The following is a 26175-nucleotide window of genomic DNA, read 5'->3' on the forward strand; positions in this document are numbered from 1 at the left end:
AACAAATACTCCACTTGTACTCATAGCTTCATGAACTAAACCTCAGCAGAAGGTTTATCAGTGCTGCTTCCTGGGATGATCTCTGTGCAGGAGATAGTCTTTTAATTCTCTTAGGCTGATGATGTGAGATTTTAATGCAAAAAACAAAGTTTCCCTCAAAGATTAAATCTTGTATATTCTTCTGTTTACTCCACTCATATGTGTCTCGAGTCACAGGCATATAGCAAGGCACCGGTGACCGCTGGTTCTCCGAAGTTAATCAGCTCTGTGAGACTGAGGCCACACCCTGCAGTTAGAAATTTTACTTGGCAATGACAGCTGTAATTTTGTCATTTGTCTGTGGCTGGGGCTGGCTCCTAAAACCCGGTGTGGATAGTGACATCTAGTGGATCTCTAGTAGATCAGTTCCGTGGACTGTCAGGTACCAAGTGAAGAAACACATTCAGCGGTGCCACATTCTAAAATTCAAAATATATTCTCTGTAATCCAGTTGCCTGTATCTAAAACATGAAATTATTAGGAATATTAAAATTTAATTTATTGTTTTTTCCCCACAGACAGAAGATCCAACCATGGAGCGACCCTATACGTTTAAGGACTTTCTCCTCAGACCAAGAAGGTGAGGCTTGTGGGTATGGGTGGGTGGGGATGCCTGCCCTGCATGCTGTAGGTATAGGTGGGGATGCCTGCCCTGTGTGCTGTGGATATGGGTGGGTGGGGATGTCTGCCTTGCGTGCTGTGGTGTGGGTGGGTGGGGATGCCTGCCCTGCGTGCTGTGGGTATAGGTGGGGATGCCTGCCTTGCGTGCTGTGGGTATGGGTGGGTGGGGATGCCTGCCTTGCGTGCTGTGGGTATGGGTGGGTGGGGATGCCTGCCTTGCATGCTGTGGGTATAGGTGGGGATGCCTGCCTTGCGTGCTGTGGATATGGGTGGGTGGGGATGCCTGCCTTGCGTGCTGTGGGTGTGGGTGGGTGGGGATGCCTGCCCTGCGTGCCGTGGGTGTGGGTGGGTGGGGATGCCTGCCCTGCGTGCTGTGGGTATAGGTGGGAATGCCTGCCCTGTGTGCTGTGGGTATGGGTGGGTGGGGATGCCTGCCCTGCGTGCTGTGGTGGTTGGCTTTTGCTGAAGACGATTTTAAGTGTCCTTTGAAGTCACAACCCTTCTAACCAATTTTCTTCCATTATGTGTGCAGTCATAAGTCTCGAGTTAAGGGATTTTTGCGATTGAAAATGGCCTATATGCCAAAAAATGGAGGTCAAGATGAAGAAAACAGTGACCAGAGGGATGACATGGAGGTACGTGGAGGGCGTCAGGCCTCTCTCCTTGCCTTGAGATCATATTCATGTTTTGCTTTCAAACTTTATAATTGAAGGGAATAAAAGTTTAGAAAGCTTAAATATAAAAAAAGTACATATGTCTGCAAATTGGTCAGTAATAGTCTACCAGTGCAGTTATTTGTTTTGGGTAAAGATGAACTTTTTATGTTACAACACCAATCCTCGGAGAGATTTCCCTTTAGACAATGCCATCGATGCCATGCCTATTCCCCAATGTTAGCCCCACTGCTCTGTGAAAGTCTCCTCACACATTGAATCCTATTATTGCTATGGACTTGCAGCTCTTTGTAAATTCTTTTTAGCCATTGAAGTCGCTTCAAAGTGGGTGAAGGAATTTAGAAAATCACTTTTCTTCAAGTTTCTTACTCATTTGGCCACAGGTGACAGCCTGCAGTAGAAAAACCCTCCTCTAGAAATGCCATTCTGCAATGAGCTGACCAGAGGAATGTCCCTTTTTTCCTTCCTGACAGAGCCACCTGTATTTACCTTGTCAACAGACTGATGCTGTGGGTCCTATCGTACCTTTTCAGCACACACGTCGGCCAGTGCTGTTTTGTTAGACAAATTCTCATATTCTCAAAGTGTCCATTAAACGAGACCTCTCTAGGGCTTATTCTCACATCTGTTTGCAGCTGTTGCATATATGTGATATGTGAATAATGTGTTGTGGAGAAGTTACCCGAACACTCCTCCGCCTGAGAGATCGTATTTCCAGGCATTATTTCATTTACAAGCCTTCATCTCTCTATATACATGAAGAGGAATAATGTGGGTGGTAGAAATGTATGAATGTTAACATTTCATAAGCACGTCAACAGATTTTCATCTCAAATCCAAGGAATTTTTTACACTCTTCTTGCCTTCCAACTGCAGTAACCAGTGAATTACTTAATTTTCCAGTGATTTTAGCAGAGGATGTTAGGAAGGGAATACGTAATGCCTAAAATATGTGCTGTAAAAATGGAACTCGAATTTTGGTACCATGAAACCCGTTGGTGTGGACACAGCCAGTGTAGAGGGCCTGAGTAGAAGGCAGCAGCTTCCAGACTCCTGGCTCCTGCGGTTGTTTGGGATGCAAAGAGGAGGCTTCTCTCTCAAAGCCCGCCTCCCTGGGGAGCAACAGGACTCCGGGCCTCTGGTCCCCTGTGCCATGAGTTCTGTTAGAACACAGGTGCAGCGCAGCTCATCTTCCCTGCTCCCTTTACCTCATAGAGGTGTTGAAAAGATGGCAGCTGTAATGTGACCCTCATCATTGGCAGGGCTTTGTACAGCCTTGGAGGCCCTCAAGTCAAAATAACAAACATGACATGTGGAAAGAGTATGATGTGACTTAAGTAGTGTCACCAACTGTGCAGATCCAAATTGTGTTGTCCTGCAATGTAGTCATCTTAGAGGGCAGCACAATTAATTGGCCATTACTCAGAAGATTTTTGAGGCCTTTCTAGAATTGACATATATATATTTTTTTGGCCTTCAATTGGGAATTTACTCAAATGTGGCCCCGAAGCCATGGCTAGAGCCAGAGAGCTCCAGAGCAAGGAGAAGGGCATGCAGGGCAGGCTGTGATGACCTCTTACTCACAGCCGAAGAACCAACCTCATAATCGTCCCTTTAACTTTATTCCGCAGCATGGATGGGAAGTTGTTGACTCAAATGACTCGGCTTCTCAGCATCAAGAGGAACTTCCTCCTCCTCCTCTGCCTCCCGGGTGGGAAGAAAAAGTGGACAATTTAGGCCGAACTTACTATGTCAACCACAACAACCGGACCACTCAGTGGCACCGACCAAGCCTGATGTGAGTACCGTGTGATGGTCAGGAACACGTGCACGTGCACTGCACAGCTAGGGACAAATATGGCGGCCCTCTGGGACAAGGCTGGGAAATAAATCATATGTCTATAAGAGCAGATGGTGGTGTGGTACGAGATTCCTCTCCATTTACGTAAAGCATGCAAGAGCAGTCAGAACTTGTATATTGTAAGCGATTGCCTTTGAGTCACATGCTGCTGTTTTCAATATGAGCTGATTTATTTTCTATGTCTTCTTTTATGTCGATTCCTGAAATACAAAGCAGAGGTTGTTTTTCTTAGACTTATTTTACATTTGTTGATTATATTGTTTTCTTCTCCACCTTTCTCTCCCAACTGACCCAGAACAGAACCGGCAAGCAAATTGGCTTTGCAATTTTCTGTTTTCTCTAAGTTTTTGGATTTTTACTCTCTTCAATGCATTGATTTGGAAACCTCAAAAATTTTTTTTCTTTAAGGAAATTTGAGCCCCTTAATATAATCATAAACACATGGGAGAGTTGCAAAATCAGAATTAGTAATTACTGTGTATTTTAATCCCTCACCAGCCTCAGGGATGCAGTAAACCAATTCCTGTTTTGTTCCCTCAGCAATTTGTGGTTTGACTGATAGCAAATAAACACTGGTTAAAACTCATGGACTTTAAAAATGGTTTTGTAGCAGCTTGTTTTTAAATCATTTTATACAGCAAGATCTAAGTCTATTGATAATACATCGAAGGGCAAAAAGAAAGTCTTAAGGAAAAGGAATTTTATCCTAGAAATTATGAGCTGCCTAGCAGCCAAGACAAGGAGGAAATTATCAATGAACTATACAACTTTCAGTGTGTAATAAAAGCAAGTCTACTGGGTAGTATAATTTTCTTGTCTACTCGAACTCTGAAAGAAAGTGGCTAATGATACATTTTAGACAACAAGCAGTATGAGGTATCATGTTCTTAAAAACCTTTTATCTTTAGAAATTGTAAAGATACTCCACATATGACTGTGGGTGGGGAGGGTGGCCAGGTTTTCTGGTCTAGGTTTTGTTTAATTTAGAGATAAAGCTTGCAGAATCTGGAACAACGAATAGCCTGTCTTCCCTGAGCCCACAGGTGGGTTCTCGTGAATGTCAGCTGTTCGTGATCAGCTTTAGACTACCCAGCACGGGCATTAGCTCAGGACAGCAAAATGGTCTCAGGACAGCAAAAATATCAGAGCAGCTGGGTAATGCTGAACTATCTTTTGTTAAAGTTTTTTCCCATGGAAATAGCTTGGTTGATTCTTTTTGTTTTTTATATTATTGCTTACTATTTCCTTTTGATTAATGCCCATAGCTATTAGAATTATTGTAATCCATTGTAGCTATTTGTAGTAAAAATGAATTTGGACCCACCTTGGGCTTAGTTACATGTAGTAACTAGAAGAATCCTGGTAGCAATATCCTAAGCAAAACACCATTTTCTACCTTTGCTCAACAGCATGAGAAAGGAGTACTGAAAAGGTGGATCCTTATGCGACCTCTGCAGAAAAGTGGCCAGGAGCAACTCACAAAGGAAAAAATCCTGATAGCTAATATGTATATGGAAAAATATTCAACTTCATAAATAAGGATCATGCAGATTAGAGTTTGTATTTTGGGGACAAATAGGGATAATTGCTACTTTCTCTACCTCACAGAGTTGTGAAACTAACGAGGGAATTCTTGAGAAAACACTTCGTACATTTTTAAATATATACTATTTTTTTGATGGCTCCACAGGCGTAGACATGTCCCCACACTCATCAAGAGGTGTACGTTAAACATGAACAGCTTTTTAATGTGTTGATTAGACCTCAATAAAGTGATTTAAAAGAGAAACCATCTTTGGTGGCAGTGTCCCAGAAACTAAAACAAAAGGTATAACTTGCTGGCTCTTCACTAGTCTAGAGCAACAAGGGAAAAATGCAGTTCTTTTTCTGTTGTTGTTTGAGACAGAGTCTCACTCTGTCACCCACAGTGGCACCATCTCGGCTCATTGCAACCTCCGCCTCCCAGGTTCAAGCGATTCTCCTGCCTTGGCCTCCTGAGTAGCTGGGATTACAGGCGCCCACCGCCATGCCCAGCTAATGTTTGTATTTTTGTGAAGATAGGGTTTCACTGGCTTGGTCAAGCTGGTTTCAAACTCCTGACCTCAGGTGATCCGCCCACCTCAGCCTCCCAAAGTGCTAGGATTACAGGTATGACCCACCGCGCCCGGCTGAAAAATGCAGTTCTTAATCCAAGTTCGGGTTCACATGTAGTTTTGGGAGAAGGCAGAGCATAACTGCCCCATCAGGGAGGCAGCAATGCTGAAGGGAGAGGCTGAGCCAGGAAGGACACAGCAGAACTTGGCAGAACCTGAGGAGTGCCTCCTTCCAATGGGCATAACTTCTAGAAGGCAAGAGGAAAGTTAGTTAAGGAAAAAGAGTTTCCACCACAACCTCTGCTAGCAGGCCCTTTATTGGGATACAGCATAAGTTCATTTCAGAATGTGTGAGAAAACTTTAAAATTTGTGTTTTAGAAAGAGTCGATAATGAGTGTTCTTGATAAGTACTATATTTCAATTAGTCTGAAATAAAGATTTCAACTTTTGAGATACTGACTTGTGACATAATTTTTGTTAATGGGATATGCTGTCTTATTGAAAGTATCTGTGAGAGTTTTCCCTGAAAAAATTTTTGGCATTTAAACTTGTACACTAAAAGCCTCTGACTAGTATTTCCCCCAAAGTATGATTGCCTATAATTTACTGCAAAAAAAAAAAAAGTTTTCTTTTTTCTTTTTTTTTTGTTTTGTTTTGTTTTGAGATGGAGTCTCACTCTGCTGCCCTGGCTGGAGTACAGTGACATGATCTCTCAGCTCACTGCAACCTCCGCCTCCCGGGCTCAAGTGATTCTCCTGCCTCAGCCTCCTGAGTAGCTGGGACTACAGGCACACGTCACCACACTCGGCTAATTTTTGTATTTTTAGTAGAGGCGGGGTTTTGCCATGTTGGCCAGGTGCTTCTTGAGCTCCTGACCTCAAGTGATCCGCCCACCTTAGCCTCCCAAAGTGCTGGGATTACAGGCATGAGCCACCATGACCGGCCCAAAAAAGTTTTCCAAATTGAATCAAAACTTTTAGATCCTGAATTGAGAGCATCACGTGACAAAAAATAGGGTATGATGTTTCGGTGTTCTTCAGACCCCGGCTGACTTGAGAGGTTATCTCCTGATGTTATTAGGATTTTTAAAGTAGGGTAAAGGAGGTAAATGCAGTGTCACGATTTTGAGATTCTGTTAAAATGAGCTAGAAAGCAGCTGAAAAAAATTCATGTTGGATCAGGTGTACTTTCCTCCAGATGACAGCTTTGAATTTGTCCCTTTTGTAGTCTTTGGTCAAATTGCTGGTGACCAAAAGTAGCTGCCTTGTCATTGCTGGACTTCTAGAAGGATTGGGACTGCCCAGCTGCTGTGTGAACTTGCCTGTCACCTCTGCTTGCAGAGGTCTGACTTGTCACTGTGGCAAATGGGCAGAGGACTCTGATTTCTGTTTTTTATTAAACACTAAGGTATATTTTGAAATATATGCCTGAAAGATGCTCAAAATGGTGTGACTAATGCATTTTAAAACTGCATTTATTTTATTGAAATGGACCTTAACCTATACTTTAGCCGTAATATGGTGGGAGAATTCTCACATTGGATGACCAGCTAGTTGTCAGTGTTTGACGCTGACACTTTAGTGGCCATCTGGCCCTCCGTGAGCATTGGACTGTCATGAAGGGCCCGATCTCAACCACTTCTCTTCTTCTCTTTCCCCCTTTCCTGCATGCTCAGGGACGTGTCCTCGGAGTCGGACAGTAACATCAGACAGATCAACCAGGAGGCAGCACACCGGCGCTTCCGCTCCCGCAGGCACATCAGCGAAGACTTGGAGCCTGAGCCCTCGGAGGGCGGGGATGTCCCCGAGGTACGATGTCCCCAGAATGCTGCAAAGCCCGGCAGCTCCTTCTTCCCATGTTCTCCAGCTTGATTTTATATCATAATTTCTTCTCTCAGTAAACATTGTTGAGAATGTAAAGATTACAGTGATGTAGGGAATTAATTACCATCTGAATATTAATTTGAAAGTGCCTATAAAAGCCGTATTTGACAAGTATATGTGGCTCTATATTATAGAAATGGGAATAACATTATTTTTATTTATTTTTTTTTTTGAAGACAGTGTCTTGCTCTGTCACCCAGGCTAGAGTGCAGTGATGCAGTCTCAGTTCACTGCAACCTCCGCCTTCTGGGTTCAAGCAATTCTCCTGCCTCAGCCTCCTGAGTAGCTGGGATTACAGGCACGCATCACCACGCCCGGCTAGTTTTTGTATTTTTAGTAGAAATGGGGTTTCACCATGTTGGCTAGGATGGTCTCAATGTCCTGACCTCGAGATCCGCCTGCTGCCTCAAACTCCTAAAGTGCTGGGGTTATAGGTGCATGCCATCACAATGGCTAATTTTTTTTTTTTTTTTTTTTTTTTTTTTTAGTAGAGACAGGTTTCACCATGTTGGCCAGGCTGGTCTTGAACTCCTGACCTCATGATCCACCTGCCTTGGCCTCCCAAAGTGCTTAGATTATAGGCATGAGCCACTGTGTCCAGCCCACATTATTTTTCAGTATGAAAATCTTAAGATATTTTCACTTTGTAATTTATTTTTCACCGGGGTCTAACCATGTCTCATTAAATGACAGCTTGTTTTTATCATAGTTGAGCTGTTGAATGAGCCCTGTAACTTGTTTGGGTATCATATGCATATTTTTATTGAGTCGCTTTGACACTCGGAAGAGATTTATTACCATGAAAATATAAACTTAGGTGAACAGAAATGTGTAATTTTCCCTTTAAATAGTTGTGGTATGTTACTTAAAACGTTATGAATTAAACAACAAATTAGCCATAATCTTCCATGCTATCTTACCAGCTCTGTTTACGTGCTAAAAACCCATTCTTCTTAGACATTGTGTTAGGAAGATCATTTAGAATGCGGTGATTCAACTTGGAAAAGCAAAAGTAATGATTCCATAACACATTCACTCTAAGTTATTTTATACCGTTGTTTAATTACAGCGTATAGCTTCTATGCTGCTCTCACGGTGAATCCTCAGTGGTTAAAAGTAAAAGAAAATCCATGACAATTGTTTATAAACTCCAGAGAAGTGTGTGTGTGTGTTTGTTTTTTTGCCCACACATATAGTAACAAGTGCTGGAAATCAGTCACTGTTCAGAGAGGCAGTGTTATAAAGTGGTTAAGAGCACAGCCTCTGTCTGGAACCAGGCCTCTTTGATTCACATCATGGCCCTACCACTTGCTAGATGTTACCTTGGGCAAGTTATTCTGTGTGCCTCAGTTTCCTCATCTGTTAATTGGGGGAGTTATCTTCCTCGTGATTATTGTGAAGGTTGTGTGCCTCATGAGAGGCACTTAGTAGGTGTTAATTGTAGTTATCACCAGGGCTATTGTTGTTACATGGTTTCATTGGGGAGCTGGGTGGATCCCTACTTCCTAGTGTTTACCCCAGTGTCTCCTTCTCTGAAAGCCTTGGGAGACCATTTCAGAGGAAGTGAATATCGCTGGAGACTCTCTCGGTCTGGCTCTGCCCCCACCACCGGCCTCCCCGGGATCTCGGACCAGCCCTCAGGAGCTGTCAGAGGAACTAAGCAGAAGGCTTCAGATCACTCCAGACTCCAATGGGGAACAGTTCAGCTCTTTGATTGTAAGTAGTGGCCTTGTTTGAAAGAAAAGCTGAGCAATGTTTTATTGTTTTTTGTTTCTTAAGGAGAATCTCTTGTGTAAATAGTGACCAAGGATCTTCCAGCTCCCAGCTAACTCTGACATTTTCCAAAGTTCCTCCTTCCCTAGGAGAAGCAGGACTGTACTAAAATTAGCCCAAGCAGGTGGGAATCTTTCTTGATTTGGAAGGCAGCTTTGCTCACCCTTATACCACTAACACTTTCTTGGTTTATAAAGAACTCAAAGAAGTAAAACTCCATGATGTCTGTAATTATTAGCTTTAACCTTGTAGAATTCCTTTCCCAGCCAAAAGGCTCATGAAAATAGTACCTTTATCACAAAGGTAGTATTTCACAGTAACAATTAAAAGCCATCAGGCCTAATCAGTCCTCTTAAGTCATATTCTGCAGGATTTATCATTCTCATTTCACTGATAAGGGCACAATGCTTAAGTGGCTCATCCAAGACAAGGTTTGAATGGAAGATAGAAGACGTCTCCTAAGTCCCAGAGTATGAACCCTTGAGAAATGTTGTGAAATTGTGACACTGTCATCAAGGTAGCATTTTAACTTGGGCTCTCAACCATCAGAAACATACTTTCTAGAAGCTTCAGATGGGCCCAATGCCTGAGCCCAATGGAATCAGTCACAAAGACTTCCATGTTTGACAATACAAAATTGTGCAGAAATAACCCATAGAAAATCCCTGCTTGTGCATAGAATTAAGAGCAAATGAAGTCTCAGTGTTTCTCAAGAAACTGAACTTAAAAATGTACAGTAGTAAATGATGGTAGTCACTCCACTGAAAATGGCATCCTAAAAAAAATAGTCATTACTATGACCATAACAAACATAAATGATAGCACTGCATACAATGTAAAAGCAAGTAAGTACTCACAAAATTGTTACTTTTTGGTTATGGTGTTTTTATTTTAAAAGACACTATAGGCCTCTATTACATGAGTTGCATTTATCATTCAGTTAATGTGATTTCACATTGAAATTCTGTGACTTTTTCAAAAAGAGATGTGTCGCCAAGATGAAAATGTAGTACTAAATGGACAGGATAAAAGAAATTGCATATATATGGGATATTTGAACTGATAAAACTGTTGTTACAGAAACAACATAAACAATGAAGCCTTGTATTTAAAACCTATAAAAGCAAGGAGGTACCACAGAATCCATGGCAGTAACACACCTTTAGTAAACCAAGTAAACACTGTAATTTTTTTCAGCATTAATCATAAGTTAGCAATTCTAGTTCTTTAAATGGGGAGCTCCTGAATTTAATTATTCTAGATCTGTGAAATATCATTAAGACCCAAATACAATATTGTATTATTTCACATCGTGTTCACTGGTAAATGAGAGTCAAATCGGATATTTGCTTATTGGGATTACCCTGCATTCAAGGGCAAGAACATGAGCTTTGGCTGGGCGCAGTGGCTAATGCTTATAATCCCACTTTGAGAGGCTGAAGCAGGCGGATCACCTGAGGTCAGGAGTTCAAGACCAGCCCGGCCAACATGGTGAAACCCCGTCTCTACTAAAAATGCAAAACTTAGCTGGGTGTGGTGGGGTGCACCTGTAGTTCAAGCTACTCAGGAGGCCAAGGCGCAAAAATTTCTTGAACCCAGGAGGCAGAGGTTGCAGTGAGCCAAGATCACGCCACTGCACTCCAGCCTGAGCAACAGAGTGACACTTTCATTAAAGACTGATTCTTTCACAGTAACCAATGTGGGAAGATGTGAATTGTCCCCCATCCCTACCACAGAGTCTTCTTGTACCATTTACTTATCACAAAATATTAAAAATGAGTAAATACTAGAAACTGATACCATGGATAAACTTGCGGATAAGGAGACTCTGGCTTCTGTGTGTGACCTGCTGCTAATCTTCATTCATATCAATTAGGCTTCATTTAACCACATAGACTAATACAAACAAATGAGAGGAATATTAGACACTATACACTAGATCTTTTTTTTTTAGCTTTATCTAACTATTTTTAATCATTCCTGTCTTTACTACTTGAAGTCCACTTAGAAGCTAAAATTGGCTGAGCATGGAGGCTCACACCTGTAATCCCAGTACTTTGGGAGGCCGAGGTGGGTGAATCACCTGAGGTCAGGAGGTCGAGACCAGCCTGACCAATATGGTGAAACCCCATCTCTACTAAAAATACAAAAAATTAGCCAGGTGTGGTGGTAGGGGCTTGTAGTCCCAGCTACTCAGGAGGCTGAGACAGGAGAATTGCTGGAACCTGGGAGGCAGAGGTTGCAGTGAGCTGAGATCACACCACTGCACTCCAGCCTGAGCAATAGAACAAGACTCTATATCAAAAAAAAAAAAAAAAAGCGGCAGCTAAAATTATAAATACCAGATCTTTCAGAAGTAGGCCAAGATGATGTCTGAGCTCCTCTGAATATAGGATGCAACTGACTCTTTTAAAATTGTAATAATCAATAAATGTTGGGTAGCCACATATCACTATTTCTTCCTCTTTTTCCCTCTATTCACATCACATTAAAATTTACCCTGAGGGTGCATCTTAAAGCAAACTACAAGACTGCTAGCTTCTTTCTGTTTGTAAAGCAGCATTAGAGTGTTGCAGAGTCCTGTTGAGTCTCCTTTCTGAAAGTTTTGGTCTCCTCTTATTTTTGCCACTAATTCTAAGGACCAGTCAAAATTCCAGTCTGCTTAACTGAAAGTTAAAGTGGAAGATAACTTTTTCAAGGATGACTGTCCTTGCTCTGAAAAGATGTTTCATTTAATTACCTTCTAATATCGAAGAGCGGTGAATATGGTTGAGTGATATATTTGTTAAACCAATGAAAGTTGCTTTTAAGAATATATTTCTTGATGCTTCCTGTCTTTTCCTCTCCTTGCAGCAAAGAGAACCCTCCTCAAGGTTGAGGTCATGCAGTGTCACCGACGCAGTTGCAGAACAGGGCCATCTACCACCGGTAACCCATGCTAATTTCCAGTCATCAGTTGACTCTTTGGGCTTTCATTTACATTCATCTGGGCTGCTGCAAAAAGAGTTTTTCCTGTGTAAATTTATTTACCATATAAATGAGATGTTTTTAAATTTCCTGGCAAATTGCCCTAGGAAAGTGGATTTCCAATACAGAGAATTGTTACTGCCACCCATCTCTAAAATGCTGGAACCTTCATTGCTTTAGTTTTTCACCCAAATTTATGCCAATTTTGATTTGCTCACTTAAACTTCTTGGTACATTAGTTAGTAATTCCTTTTACCTTATTGAATTACTATAGTTATGCTCCAGTGATCTGTACTTTGAAAACACATTGAGTCCCTTTAACCAGGAAGAACTCTTCTGGGCGACCATCCACATGTTCCTTTCCCTTCCTAATGACCTGAAGTCTGAACTCTACAGAGCCTCTGTACCTTCTCTTTAAAGGCAGCTCTGCTCACCAGGAATTGGCTATAATTCTTTCCAACTCTCTCATCATTTTAATAGCTATCAGCAAATGTAGAAATGTAGGGGATTTTGTAACATCTGATGTATGTAAAAAGAAATATTCAAGTTGGAAGGCAGACTAGAACTGCCTTGAGAGATGTTTGATGTACACATTAAAAATAAGAAATTTTATGTAAATTTGTTTCTTCTTTTGGAGGTGAAAATATGTGGTTTTAATGTGTTCAATTTGATATTTTACCTTGACAGTTTTTGTCTGTTGCTACAAAACCTTGATCATTTTTAAGACTAATAATGTATTATGTATGAATTTGAAGGGGGAAAAGTGCATTTAAGGTTTTTGAAATCACAGTGTCTTCCCTCTCATGTATGTTTTTTCTTGACTTCAAAGGATATTTTGGCCTAGGTTTTAATTTTTTATGTTTGAGAAAAAATTAATGAGTGTACTAGTCAAGGAAGCAGTCAAAATAATAGAGTCATTTGTGACTTACACTGGAGAGACTTAATAATAAGCTTGATAAGAGCGTCTTTTCTGGGATGGTTTCAGTACAGGGCCCCCAAAAACAAAACAATCAACTGAGATGGACTGGTAGGATCCTTCTCAACCTCATGATCTGTGATTTTCCTTGAACGAATGGCACTTTCTCTCCTTTTCAAAATCAATGTCAATTTTATTTCCCAAAGAACTCACTTTCCTGGAACTGGTGATTCCTCCCTCTTTCTTTGTACTTTCTGATGCTGTAAACTCACTGATCACCAGTGGCCTCTTGAGTTTTGAGTGTGGGCAGATTTCAGAATCTGCTAATTATTTGACAATGGCAGGCAAAACCAGACCAGCTTTCCATTTTTCTCTAAGGCAGCTCACTCTTTTGAGGTTGTCATTGTTTACCCAGGTCAAGGATGAGCCACCTTGGGTGGCATAGGGGTCACGCTTCCTTTGTGCTACTGGTCATCAGCGACTGCCGTCTTTGTCTGGACAGAGTGGGTTTCAGGGATTCTGATCTCATGTCACCTGCCTTACAGCGCTGCCACAGCAGTGGGCCCTGGTTCAGACAGCAGGGGGTCATCCCCTAAGTGCATTTCACTGATGTAAATTATCATTCACAGCCCAGTGCCCCAGCTGGGAGAGCGCGTTCATCAACTGTCACGGGTGGTGAGGAACCAACGGTAATGATCCACTTTATCAGACATCAATAGCAAGAGGCTGTGAGGCAGTTTTAATATTTCGTGTAGTGGTGAATATACGCTCTTTTTAAAAATAAGATTAGCTCCTTTGTGCTACAGAGCTGCGTACGTTTCTTATTTTAAGCTTCTCATTTGGGGATTGTTTAAAGGTACTGGGTAAAATAGAATTATTTTTTTAGTCCCACATAATTTTATTAGGAATCCTATCAGGCTTTGGTTAAGTGCATTTAACTTGACCATTTAGAAGATATTTTTGACTTTTAGTGTTTGTACTCCTGATAAGTTTTTCCATTTCATTAGAATGCTTGGTTAAAATAATTTGGTTGGAAGATCATCATAGAAGCCACAGGAATTGCATGAGACTGTGTGTGTGATTCCTGGGTGTGCCCAGGGCCCTTCTCTTTTCTGTATCTCCCCTACCACATTTTTAACAGGGGGTTAGACTTTTCTTGTCCCCAGAATGCACCAGTGACCCTTTCTCTGCCACCAGGGGCTCTCCTCACACAGTGAACAAGTTTCCGTAATTCCAAGGGAGCATAATTAGGATATATAAGTGATCTAGAAAAATTTATGTTTCTCTAAGCCAACCATTCTTATTCATTATTTTAAAGAATGTATGGTATTCCTGTTTGTGGGTGACTTAGATTTGCATTTTAATTGCCTGTTTTCTACTTGATCCCTAAAGTTAGGCTAGCTTATAGTTTATGCTTCGCACTGCAATAGCTGTTTAAAGAATTTCCTGGCCGGGCACGGTGGCTCACGCCTGTAATCCCAGCACCTTGGGAGGCCGAGGCAGGTGGATCATGAGGTCAGGAGATCGAGACAATCCTGGCTAACACAGTGAAACCCCGTCTCTACTAAAAGTACAAAAAATTAGCTGGGCGTGGTGGTGAGCGCCTGTAGTCCCAGCTACTCGGGAGGCTGAGGCAGGAGAATGGCGTGAACCTGGGAGGCAGAGGTTGCGGTGAGCTGAGATCGCACCACTGCACTCCAGCCTGGGCGACAGAGCGAGACTCCATCTCAAAAAAAAAAAAAGAATTTCCTTATTGTTTCACCTGTGTTGTATTTTGCTGTAACTGCTCATTACTTGTGGATAACTTTACGTATACAGTTGCTGATTTTCTAAAGATGTTGATGACTTCAATTTAATGCTCAGCATTGTACAGAGGAAAATCAAACTGGCAACAGTCAGCCCCAGAACACTCAGCTCAGGTTAAGATATTGAGCTACAGTGGTTTTACGTGAGTCATGTGTTGAGTGAGGCAGCCTCCAGTAGAATTCAAGAAATTCTACATGAACTATTTCCCACTGTGCACTTGTAATTTCTGTGGGAGTAGTGGAGCTTTGAGGGGGACAAGATCATTTTGTGAGATAATTTTAGTTGAATTCAGTGCTGATGAACATCATCTGTATATCACCTATTTTTGTATTTTGTTGGCCTTGCAACCTGCGTGTAGCTTTGAAGTGTTGTGGTAGCTGATGTAGTAAATGAAGTAGGAATGGAATCATTGCAGTACCAGGCTCCATGGCAAGGGTCACCTGGCAGGACAAGGTGACCCCTCTGAATGAGATCCCGGGTGGCACGTTAGACTGCCCTTTTCTTGCCTTCTTGCCTGCACTCTCCCCTCCCTGTCACTGAGTTTCAGCATGGGTTGGGTTTTTTCTTTCCACAGGCTTGGCAATATTCATTCCTAAGTGTTTCATCTAATGAAACACTTAGATGTAGATAGATCTCCCTACCTAGTTAGGTTTGAAAGGATCACATCCATTTCTCTTCTGCTGTATCCTGCATGTTTCTCTTCCACATCCTTTGTCATGAATGCCCTTGACTTCCTGTCTTGCAATTCTGTCTCTTCACCCCGTGTTTCCCTCTTTGGCATCCCCTCTGTTCCTCTGCACATCACTCACACTGAAGTGTATTGTCCTGGGCTGGAGCCATCGTGGGATTATATCATCTCACTGCCCCTGTGCTCTCACAGACATACGGCTGTGTACACATAGGTACACATTGTGCCACTTTATTTTATTTTTTTTAAATGGGATGTCGTGTACACATTACTTAGCAACTTGGTTTTTTTTGAACTTATGGTCATTCTTCTGGGACATGTTAATAATTACATAATATTCACTGATGTAAAGGCACTGCAATGTTAATTTCCCGACATTCAAGGACTTTCTGCTCCCCCTACCCTGCCCTTTCAACTCCATACGCTGTGCTGAAGTAACCGTCCTGGTATAGCTTTCTTTCTATGTTAGTGCTTTCATTCCTATAGTCTAATAAACAGGCCCTGATTCTCAGCCAAGAAACCACAGCCCTTTGATTTATGGCAAATAAACGCACAGTGGTGTCACTTTCTGGCAGACTAAGCCAGGGCCCTCCCCATGAGATAAAAGGAGAGGGATAGCACAGTCCTTTCAGTCTTTGTTGTATATATTCTAAAAATACACGAGCCACCATTACTGGGTTGGTGCAAGTCTTGGCAAATCTGTGATGGTCAGTGTCAAAGTGGTTATTTTTAAAAGCATATTGAAACTTCTGTAGTTTACAATCGTGTTCTTTATTTTAATGAAAGAAACAGAGCCACTGGGAAGTTCTAGCTAATGGCTTTTGGGCATCACAAAGCAGTAGTATATTCAGTCTATGATGAAAAGCTGTGAAATGTTAAACTAAGTCGCAGTTTCTAACTGGTTTGATTACTTTTTTGTTAAGCTAGGGTGGAACATGCTCACAAGCACAGAACAGCAGAAGGCTGGTTTTGGCTTCATGGCGGGCCCTTCCATGGCCTGTCTGTAGAAGCTGAGTCCTGCCCCCTCAACTAGCCGTGCAGGGTGGGAGGCAGTGTGAGTTACAAATGGAATCATCAGCACAGGTTGTTCTATGTGGTCATTTGGAGAGAACACTGTAAAGAAACATTTCCAAATGCCCTCTCACATCAATGTAACTAAATTACAGGTTGCCAGTTCAGTTCTCAATAGAAGAGAGAATGAGCATTTTAATCAAATTCAGTGTTCTGTACTACACTCCTAATTTTCCACAAACTGATTAGTGCTGTTCACTGTGGCTGTATGAAAGTAACCTGTATGGCCGGGTGCAGTGGCTCACACTGGTAATCCCAGCACTTTGGGAGGCTGAAGCGGGTGGATCAATTGAAGTCAGCAGTTCGAGACCAGCCTGACCAACATGGTGAAACCCTGCCTCTACTAAAAATACAAAAATCAGCTGGGCATGGTGGTGCTTGCCTATAATCCCAGCTACTCAGGAGGCTGAGGCAGGAGAATCACTTGAACATGGGAGGCGGAGGTTGCAGTGAGCCAAGATTGTGCCACTGTACTCCAGTCTGGGTGACAGAGCAATATTCTGTCTCAAAAAGGAAAAAACAAAGTAACCTGGTTGCTAGAATTCATACAGCTTTAGGATTCAGTTCTGAAACGATCTATGACGCATCCATGTGCTTTCAGTTTATCAGTTGCCTCCCAAGTGTCCTTTCCAGAGATTTAGTAACTGCGAAAATATCCTTAAGGTTTCCAGAGCTAAGGTTTCCGGAGCTGAGTTTTCCAGGGGCGGGGCCAGGGGGAGTGGGGAGTTATGGGAGGGAAGGGGCCTGGGAGAGGGGGAAGTGGATCACCAGAGCGGCTGAAGGGGGGGGGCTCTGGGCGGAGGGAGCTGAGAATGTAACACATTCCATTTAGTATTTCATTGATTGTATAAACAATAGTAGGTCAAAACTTGATAGCACATACTTTGCCAGAGGTACTAATTGACCAGGAACTTAGGTTGCAACTTAGCTCAGCAGGGGAGTCCATTGAAGTGCCCGGATCCACGTAGCTCTTTGTGTTGGCATCACTGCTAGAGGAGGAGGGGAGGAAGGAGCTTCACTCAGGCTGCATGCTAATTCATCGATGTTTAATATTCATGAAAGGATTAAGTCAGTGTTGATGTTTCTTCTGCTCCTGCCGAGTCTCCACACCTGGATCCAGAATGTTCCATGATCCGAGTCTTTGTGTCTTTATAAACTATCTTTAGGGAGCTTTAGGACTTTATCTCGGGAAATATTAAGGAAATGGTTTTCCTTAATATTAGCAGAAAGTTTTCTTACACATAATCTAAAATCAGCTGCTTCATGATCTTGCCCAGGTGATCTTTCTCTGAATTGTGCTTTTAAGCCTGTGAGGTTAACATACTGCTTCTCTGTGGATGGGGTTTCCAAATTACCCGGCAGCATCCTTGTTGGTGCTTTCTCTAATTTGAGATCCTGGAGTCCACCAAGGAACTCCAGGTGACCACCTTCACCAAGACACATTGCTGGTAGTGCAGGGAAAAGGTGGCATAAGCACAGGAAGAAGTTGGGTTCAGAGGAAATTTGTATCCTCAGCCTAATAGCAAGAAAACAACAACTGCTAAAATATCTGGAAGGACGGGAGAAGATCCTGGCTAGAGAAGGGAGTACTGTAAAAGAAGCAGCTTCCTTTTGTAACCTCACATGAGAGGTTATTCCTAAGGCATGGGCTCCTATACCTTTAGATTCCCCTAGGAGCCGTGGTATAGCTGTGGTCGGCTTCTGGTTTCTGAGCTTTTCCCCACTTAGAGCTCTTTCACAGGCACAGATATTACATGCATCGCCTATGCATTCAAGCTCTCCTGGGACAGCCCTGATCTCCAGCATCTGTCCCAGTGCCTTCATACATCATCAACACATCCTTGTTTTTCAGTGTTTCTCCATCCACACTGCATTTCTTAGACTGCTTCTCAGGGATCTTCTTATGATCAAATGTGGACTGTCTAAATACAGTCACTCTACGCTGGGCAGATCTCTAAACCCAAAAACTGCCGAGCTGTGTTCACCTTCAAAGAAACACACTCCTATCAGCAGACTTGGGTGCACACAGCCTGGGGTGTGAGGCTGGGTGCTGGGAGACTTCCTGAGCTGGGGCACACAGATGTCCTGGGTGGTCCTCCAGATTATATGCTACTGTGTGACCATCAGTATCCTAGAGAAGGGGCTCTGTGTTGGGATTTTAAAATTTTGCCCCAAAAGCTACAGTGTTAGGGTCCTAGGCTGATGGAGGAATTTAGGCCTAAGCTAGAAGAGCACCCCATGGGAGCTACATCGAGGAGAAACTCAGAGCATCCCTCTCATACACAATGACACTGGACAGTTTGAAATACCTTTCAGCTCTACCTGGTTTGGCAGTGGAATTTAGTAGCTAGAACAGATGATAATGTTTTTCCCTTTCCCTATGATCGCCTTAGCAGCAACCCTTTACGTTTAAGACTAAGGGGTCTTAGAACCAACTTCTGTAAGAATTTGGACTCTGCAACTGTATGGGGTTCATTTCACAGTAGATCTGAAGCTATTGGAAATCTATTGCTGTTTTCCAGACACTTGTGTTTTCTGTATAAATAGATCTAATTAACTTTGTCTAGAGAAAATAATTATCTGGGTGTACCTTACTTTATTAAACTGATCAGAAAACAAATGCAAGGTATTAAATAATAATGATTTCTTGCACAAACAGCCATCAGTGGCCTATGTACATACCACGCCGGGTCTGCCTTCAGGCTGGGAAGAAAGAAAAGATGCTAAGGGGCGCACATACTATGTCAATCATAACAATCGAACCACAACTTGGACTCGACCTATCATGCAGGTACGAAGATTGCCATCCAACTTAAAACCGCAGGCCATAGAAGCCGAAATGTACATGACCGAACTCCTTTCCTGGTGTTTATGTATTGTTCTGAAAGACCCATATTTGTAAAAAGCTTTCTCACAAAGAAAATGCATTACTTTAAATACAATAATAGCCTAAGGAAGAATTTGCTTTTCAAATCAGTTTATCACTGAATATATTTTAAAAATGTGACGTGAAAGATATTTTCAAAGTAAGAGCCTATTGCAGTGTGTAGCTTCTTCCCTGCCCGGCCTCCACTTTAATCCGAGGCTAGTTTTTATGCTGGGCTAGTGATTCATTTTTATTTCCCTTGAATGTGTTTCCCCATCCTTTCCCCCATCATTATGTTTAATTATTTCCTCCACGCTTTAAATAGGCCAGACCTCTTATTATTGCTGTTTGCGTTGTTGTTTGGGTTCGCGCTCCTAATCACACACACCGGGAGATCCTCCTATGAAGCTAACTTGTTTTTGCCTCCAAAATAGCTTGCAGAAGATGGTGCGTCCGGATCAGCCACAAACAGTAACAACCATCTAATCGAGCCTCAGATCCGCCGGCCTCGTAGCCTCAGCTCGCCAACAGTAACTTTATCTGCCCCGCTGGAGGTGAGACGGCTACCTCATCTAACTGGACTCACTCTGTCCTGTGACTCCCATTCTTTCTTCTCTCTTAACTCTGCCTTCAGTTTCGCAGCCACCTCCTCTCTCTGATCAGTCGTTGTGTTGGTAGTGAAGGGTGTTCTTGTGCAGCCTTTCTACCTGCTTCTCTGTCTCGCCCAGTTAACATTCCTGGACTCTCTCACCTGATTCTCATTCTCATTTGGCTAAGGCCGTGGTGACTTGTGCTGGACGTGGGCACTCTCTTTTCAGGACTTCCACCGTTCTTGTTGTGTTTCGCTTCTTTTTGCCTGTTACCTCATTAGAATTGCGTAATCCCTCTTTCAAATACCAAGTGCTGATATTGAGTTTTTAAACATAGCTATTGCTTTGATCATTTGTTTTTCTTTCGACTGTAGGGTCTTTCATTCTATGGGCATACATGTTTCTGATGCATATTTGCATCTCTGCATCATGGCTGGGCATCTGCTTGTGCTCTCTGTCGTGTTTGTATTGTTTTGGTGCCATCCTTTTACATCACAAATGTCAGAGTTAGAGAAGCCAAAGAGCAAATGTTTGAGGTCCTAAGCTTGACTGTGTCTTAGAGACAGCTGTGGGCTTCTCCACGCCCTGGGTCCAGATGCTGATAAGTGGGAATGGATGCTGTCTCTTCCACACTCTGATATGAATGTCATGGGTAACAACTGTGAGATTCCAGATCGTTGTATTTATTGATGTAGCTTTTTTCCTTTTTGTGCTCTAAAACTTGCCAATCTGTTCTTCATTAGACTGTGAGCTCATTAAGAGCAAGGGCACGTTTTTCTCCACTCTGTAAAATCTCCATCCATAACGCTTAGTACAGAACAGTATTTTTGGTACATACTGAGTAGCTACCAAAGGATGGTGGTTATAAATACTTAATATTGTTGTGTGTTTATCCAACAGAGAAAATGTAAAGTTAGATTGATTTAAAAGTAAATGAATGACAGAAAACAGGTTTTGGGGATCTTCCCTCTTGTCCATCTCCAAAGAGAAGCCTTCTGCAATACCCAGGTACATTCTGGCACATTGGAATCGCACATGCTAAAGAGTTCTAATCCTCATTGTTATTCTTTAGGGTGCCAAGGACTCACCCGTACGTCGGGCTGTGAAAGACACCCTTTCCAACCCACAGTCCCCACAGCCATCACCTTACAACTCCCCCAAACCACAACACAAAGTCACACAGAGCTTCTTGCCACCCGGCTGGGAAATGAGGATAGCGCCAAACGGCCGGCCCTTCTTCATTGATCATAACACAAAGACTACAACCTGGGTAAGGCTGCTGCTTTTATTTGGCTCCGTTTTCATCATGAAGTCTGGCATTAATTCCTTGATTTCCTTAGTGTTTGTAGTTCTTGCAGAGGAATTGGATTGACTGTAAAGGGTGTCTCCAGAGGGTCTCCTCAGCCTGCATCTGGCCCCTGCACAAATGGGCGGGTGGGAGTGGGTGGGCACAGGCTGGTAGCTGTCTTTGGTATTGGTGCTGGGACTGCCTTTTCTCCTGGGAAGCTCTAGTTTAGACAGTTCACCATGCTGGATGGAAAGGTACTGCTCTGTGCTGTTAAGATTTTGTTAATTGATCCCGTCTCACAAAGTAATCTCACTAGGAGTTATAATCATTTTCAAATAATTTTTTCTTTTGTCAGTTTCTTTTTGCACTTTCATTGGCATTACCCACCTTCTTTTGATTTGTCGCTTTAGTTTTTACCGTTCACATCAGATCAGTATTCACACGTCTGAGGTACATTTTCATGCCCTTGATCATGGGGTAGGGGATGTACTGAGTGACTTTGGTTGTAAATCTGATAGCTCCTTTTTGTGATGATTTTGTCAAAATTGATTTTTCTTACCATGCAACTCTTTCATGTACTCCTGAATTGTACCCAAGAAAGAATCTGTACATTGTATTATCTTGAGCAAAATGAGATTAATCAAAGGCAAATATGCATATCTTTGTATTTCTGTGTCAGTTCTTTATTTCTTTAGCCGAATCGGTGGCTTTTTCAGTGTAGTATATGATTCTTTTAAAAGTCAGTTGGTATTTTTCTGCTATATAATCTCTATACCTGTAATTACACTGAAACTGGTTCCCTTATTTCTGGCTATTTTTGATGCTGCAGACGGTTTTTCTTCCGGTTGTGTCCTCATCGAATTGTCTAGCTAGAGTTAACTCAGAGTTTAACTTGGTCCTACTATTATCTGTGCTACTTGCTCAAAACTGATGTTATGGGAATGCTGGTTGAGTTTTGGTGATTGTCATTGGCCCTAGCTCTTTGGTCTTGGACCAACAATAAACATACACCATTAATTCCCATTTCTAGTGATGGACATTAAGTGTGTCCATTTGATAGACCAGCGGCCTTATAGTCAAGCACAAGCCCTGCTCAAGGGAATTTGGGCTGTCATTTTATGCCTTGCCCATTGTGTGGTATCAGTTCAGTCCAGCAGGTCTAGAGGGCGTGCTCCTAGAATCCTTTGAACCGTGGGACATTGTGTCTTCAAGGGCATTCTTGGCATTTGGGGCAGGGACATTTGTGCCTTCAGTTGCAGACTATTTAACAAACTTGGCTCCTGCCACCAGGTGCTAATGGTCACCATTACCCCCACCCCAACATAGTGACGACCAGAAATGCCCTACACATTTCAAAACAGCCCTAAGTGAGAACCACTCTAAGAGCTCTTTCTATTTTGAAGTAAGGGAATGGCCTGCCAGGAGAATTTCTCATTTAGATCTGGTAACATTTATTTGGCAAACTGATAACTGCTTCTAAGGCATATAATAACATGTAGGTTTGACTCCCCTACTATTCTGAAGGATAATGTTACAGATTTGCAGGCAAGCCAAGAGTAAGAGACGGGCAGCTCGTTGGAAAATATAGTAATGGAGTTCTTTTTCCTTATGTCTTTTTCCTTATTACCGTGGAACCCCTGGCTGTCCTGCCAGTGTTCTCATTTACTATAGCACTGCTGTAATTTCAAGTCCTTAGCCAGAAACAGGCTCCAGAAATAAGGGCTAACGAATATAAAAGTAGATGGATTAGTGTAAGGAGCCACTGTGGCTTGCCAACATAAGCTGTGATTTTAGTAATTTCAACTAGCTTGGTAATCAAATCCCCTAACCTTTTCACAGCCTTTCAAGCCACAACAGCAGTGTAATTGCAGCTGGGCAGATTGTATTTTAAATTAAACAGCACTCACTTTATTTATTGCTTGCAACATTGCTGAATGAAACCCATTTTTACTTTCCAGTTGCCCCTTTTTACCCAGATACTTGTTATTGACTAATTTACTGATTTAAAATCATAATCTGTTAGAACAACGTTTTGTTGCTTCTGCTAGTGTGGGAAATCCTCAAGGTAACAACTGGAAATTCCACAAGCTACTCCCCTTCTTAAGCGAATTCAGATGTGCTGACACAGCTGCGCTATCGCTTCTAAACGAAGGCCTAGGCAGGATTTTCCCTGCGGAAGACACACTCTAAATTGCCTGTTCATTTTGACAAAAGGTGAAGAGCCGGAGGGAAGCGTGAAGATAATTTGCAACTTAAAAATCTGTTTTGAGTTGGTTTTAGGGTTTGCTTTGTTTTTTATTTTTGAAAGAGGAAGAGAACAAATGAGAGAACAGCATAGCTATTCTTAGATTTGAGCATTAGAATAGAAAAAGGAAAAAAACTGATAGGACAGGTTGAAAATGATGAAAATAACACTCCTTCCCCCATCGGCCTGGGCACTGTTGATTCTTACACCAACCAGAAGCCTGAAAAGAATCAGGACATTTCCCCTCTATACATTGAGAAATTAAAAAATTTATTGAAATATGTCATGAAACATGACCTTTTACACACACACAGATATTGAAGGCAGTATGCCATCAGTATTTGGATAAAGTTTGGCCTCATTCTCTTTTTTTTATTTTTTATTTTTTTGTTTTTGAGGCAGAGTCTCACTCTTGCCCAGGCTGGAGTGTAACGGCGCAATCTCAGCTCACTGCAACCTCTGTCTCCCGGGTTCATGCGATTCTCTTGCCTCAGCCTCCTGAGTAGCTGGGATTACAGGCACATGCCACCACACCAGCTAATTTTTTTTTTTTTTTTTTTTTAAGTACAGACAGGGTTTCTCCATGTTGGCTAGGCTGGTCTCGAACTCCTCACCTCAAGTGATCCTGCCACCTCGGCCTCCCAAAGTGCTGGGATTATGGGCATGAGACACCCTGCCAGGCCAAGTTTAGCTTCATTCAAACAAACAAACAAAGATTGGCTTTGTTCCCCGCCTGGGTCAGGCCTTTCAGGGAATGCATGCCGGAGACCAGGGGCTTGGGAGGGGTGTACCAAGGAGGGATGTTCCATCCTCAGCAGCTCAGAGCACATGTATATGGGTTGAGTATCCCTAGTTTAAAGATCCAAAATCCAAAATGATCCAAAGTCTGAAACCTTGTGAGCACTGACATGACACTCAAGCAATAAATGCTTATTGGAGCATTTCAGATTCTCAGATTAGGGATGCTGAACTGGTAAGTATAACTGCAAATATTTTGAAATTCAAAGCCCCTCTGGTCCCAAGCATTATGGGTGAGGGATGTTCAACGCATATTAGTATATTTGTGCCTTTCACAGGATGAAGCATGGGCTTATTTTTGTAGCAAGAAAGATTACACCCTAGTTAAGTTGCAGGTTTGTTTTCCATCCAAGTTCAAACTAATGAAACTTATTACTCTAGGCGTGGTTGCTGGTCTCTTCCAGGATGGAAAAGATAAAGAAAAAAGGCACTTTTTTTTTAATCCCTGTGTTTTATATATTTTGAATTAGGAAAGCCCTTTTTAAAAAGATACTGCTCTTTGCATCCTGTTTAAAAACACTTTGAACTTGATGGAGGGACGCAATTTTATATTACACATGAAAGAGTTCCCGTTATGAAACTGAAGAAAGGAAGAAACAACCAGGCACACTTTATGCGTTGGATCATTTATTTTCATCGCATCGGAGACCTCGTTATTATTCCACTTTCTCATCAGCTCTGAAGTTGTCCATAGCTAATAGAGAGCCTTGACCGCCACTTCATGTGCCCTGGCAACTAAGGAGAGATGCATGCCTCCTTGAGTGGCTCGGTGGGAGTCAGGGCTTGGGGGTGACCACTAGCCTTAGCCCTCAGAGCTGATTCACGGCAGCTGCCGCCATTATTTTTATTATTTTTGATAAAATAATATTATAAGCCTCAAGGCCTCTGGCCCTCACAGTCTATGAAGTCTGGGTTTCCATGCAAGGCCACTTTAGCAGACCTTTGAAATTCGGCTGACTTTATACTTCATGCTCTGCCCCTCACTGCCTCCCTGACACTTTTCTCTAATTTCAGCTTCTTTTCACGCCACCCCCCCCCCCCCACCCCCCCCTTAAAATCACCAGCCTTTTACCGGTAGGGCTGATTGTCTTTCACGGTAGCCTACATGTGATTCCAAGGTCAGGCTGTCCTTGTGTGTAGCATTCAGAAGCCCTGCCCTCTTTTCATGTAATAGCAGTCCTCAGCTTTCTCTAAACCTGGCATGGTCATAGGCTAGGTGGAAGCCCAAGGGTCCCCCGCTGGTTGTGGCGTTACCTGGTCCGGATCAGAGTTAGCATTGAGTGGGTAGCTTTTGAGAAATTCAGTGCTTTCAGTTTTTCCTCTGTCTGTAGTTAACCAGTCACAAATGTTTACCAGATTATCAGCTTCTTGGACCTTCTCAATCCTTAATCAGCTTAGCATATTTCTTTATGTTCTGTGTATGTCAGTGTACTGCAGAATACTGGATTATTTTGTGCCTCTGCTTAGCCTTTTAAAAAAATATATTGGGTTCAGGGTCAGTATGCATCACAAACTGCTAACAGGATTTCTTTCTTCATTTGAAAGTTCACCTAGCTAGCAAGAAGCAAAGGTTGATTTTTGTTGTTCGTGGTCTTTTTTGATTCTTGCCAGTTCCCAAGATCTATGATTATGATTCAGTGATACTATGACTTACACGGTTGACTTGGGAAGCAGGAAAATCTAGTAATTTGGCAGCAGCAAAGGCCCTATTATAAAATTGAATGAAGCTGATATCAAATGTCTTCACAGTTTACTTTTTTTAATCTTAAGCTTATTTGGTTGATAGTGTTTTTTTTTTTAGTATAAAGATATGGATTCTCCTTTTTATGTTTTTGGAGGCAAGACTCACTGCGTCACCCAGGCTGGAGTACAATGGCACAATCACAGTTTACAGCTCACTGCAGCCTTGACCTCCTAGGCTCAGGTGATCCTCCCACCTCAGCCTTTCAGGTAGCTAAGGCAGGCATGCACCACCACACTCAGCTAACTTTTTGT

The 26175-nt window shown here is 42.3% G+C and overlaps 1 protein-coding gene across 17 annotated transcripts in view; it reads left to right on the top strand.

Moving 5' to 3' along the window:
* The window catches only part of NEDD4L (NEDD4 like E3 ubiquitin protein ligase), a 359195-nt gene that overhangs the window by 279820 nt on the left and 53200 nt on the right, over positions 1-26175 (top strand). For 6 of the 17 annotated variants that reach the window (XM_019014017.4, XM_055368221.2, XM_063699250.1 and 3 more), the window contains 9 exons: positions 558-619; positions 1193-1295; positions 2966-3132; positions 6965-7097; positions 8712-8888; positions 11799-11873; positions 19053-19184; positions 19694-19813; positions 20922-21119. In XM_019014017.4, the coding sequence (XP_018869562.2) occupies positions 558-619; positions 1193-1295; positions 2966-3132; positions 6965-7097; positions 8712-8888; positions 11799-11873; positions 19053-19184; positions 19694-19813; positions 20922-21119 (1167 nt within the window). Of the gene's footprint in view, positions 1-557; positions 620-1192; positions 1296-2965; positions 3133-6964; positions 7098-8711; positions 8889-11798; positions 11874-13457; positions 13518-19052; positions 19185-19693; positions 19814-20921; positions 21120-26175 lie in introns of all 17 variants that reach the window. The other 11 variants (XM_004059469.5, XM_055368219.2, XM_055368220.2 and 8 more) reach the window with 3 other exon arrangements.

This window comes from Gorilla gorilla, chromosome 17 (genome assembly GCF_029281585.2).
Source record: "Gorilla gorilla gorilla isolate KB3781 chromosome 17, NHGRI_mGorGor1-v2.1_pri, whole genome shotgun sequence".
Classification (NCBI taxonomy): domain Eukaryota; kingdom Metazoa; phylum Chordata; class Mammalia; order Primates; family Hominidae; genus Gorilla; species Gorilla gorilla.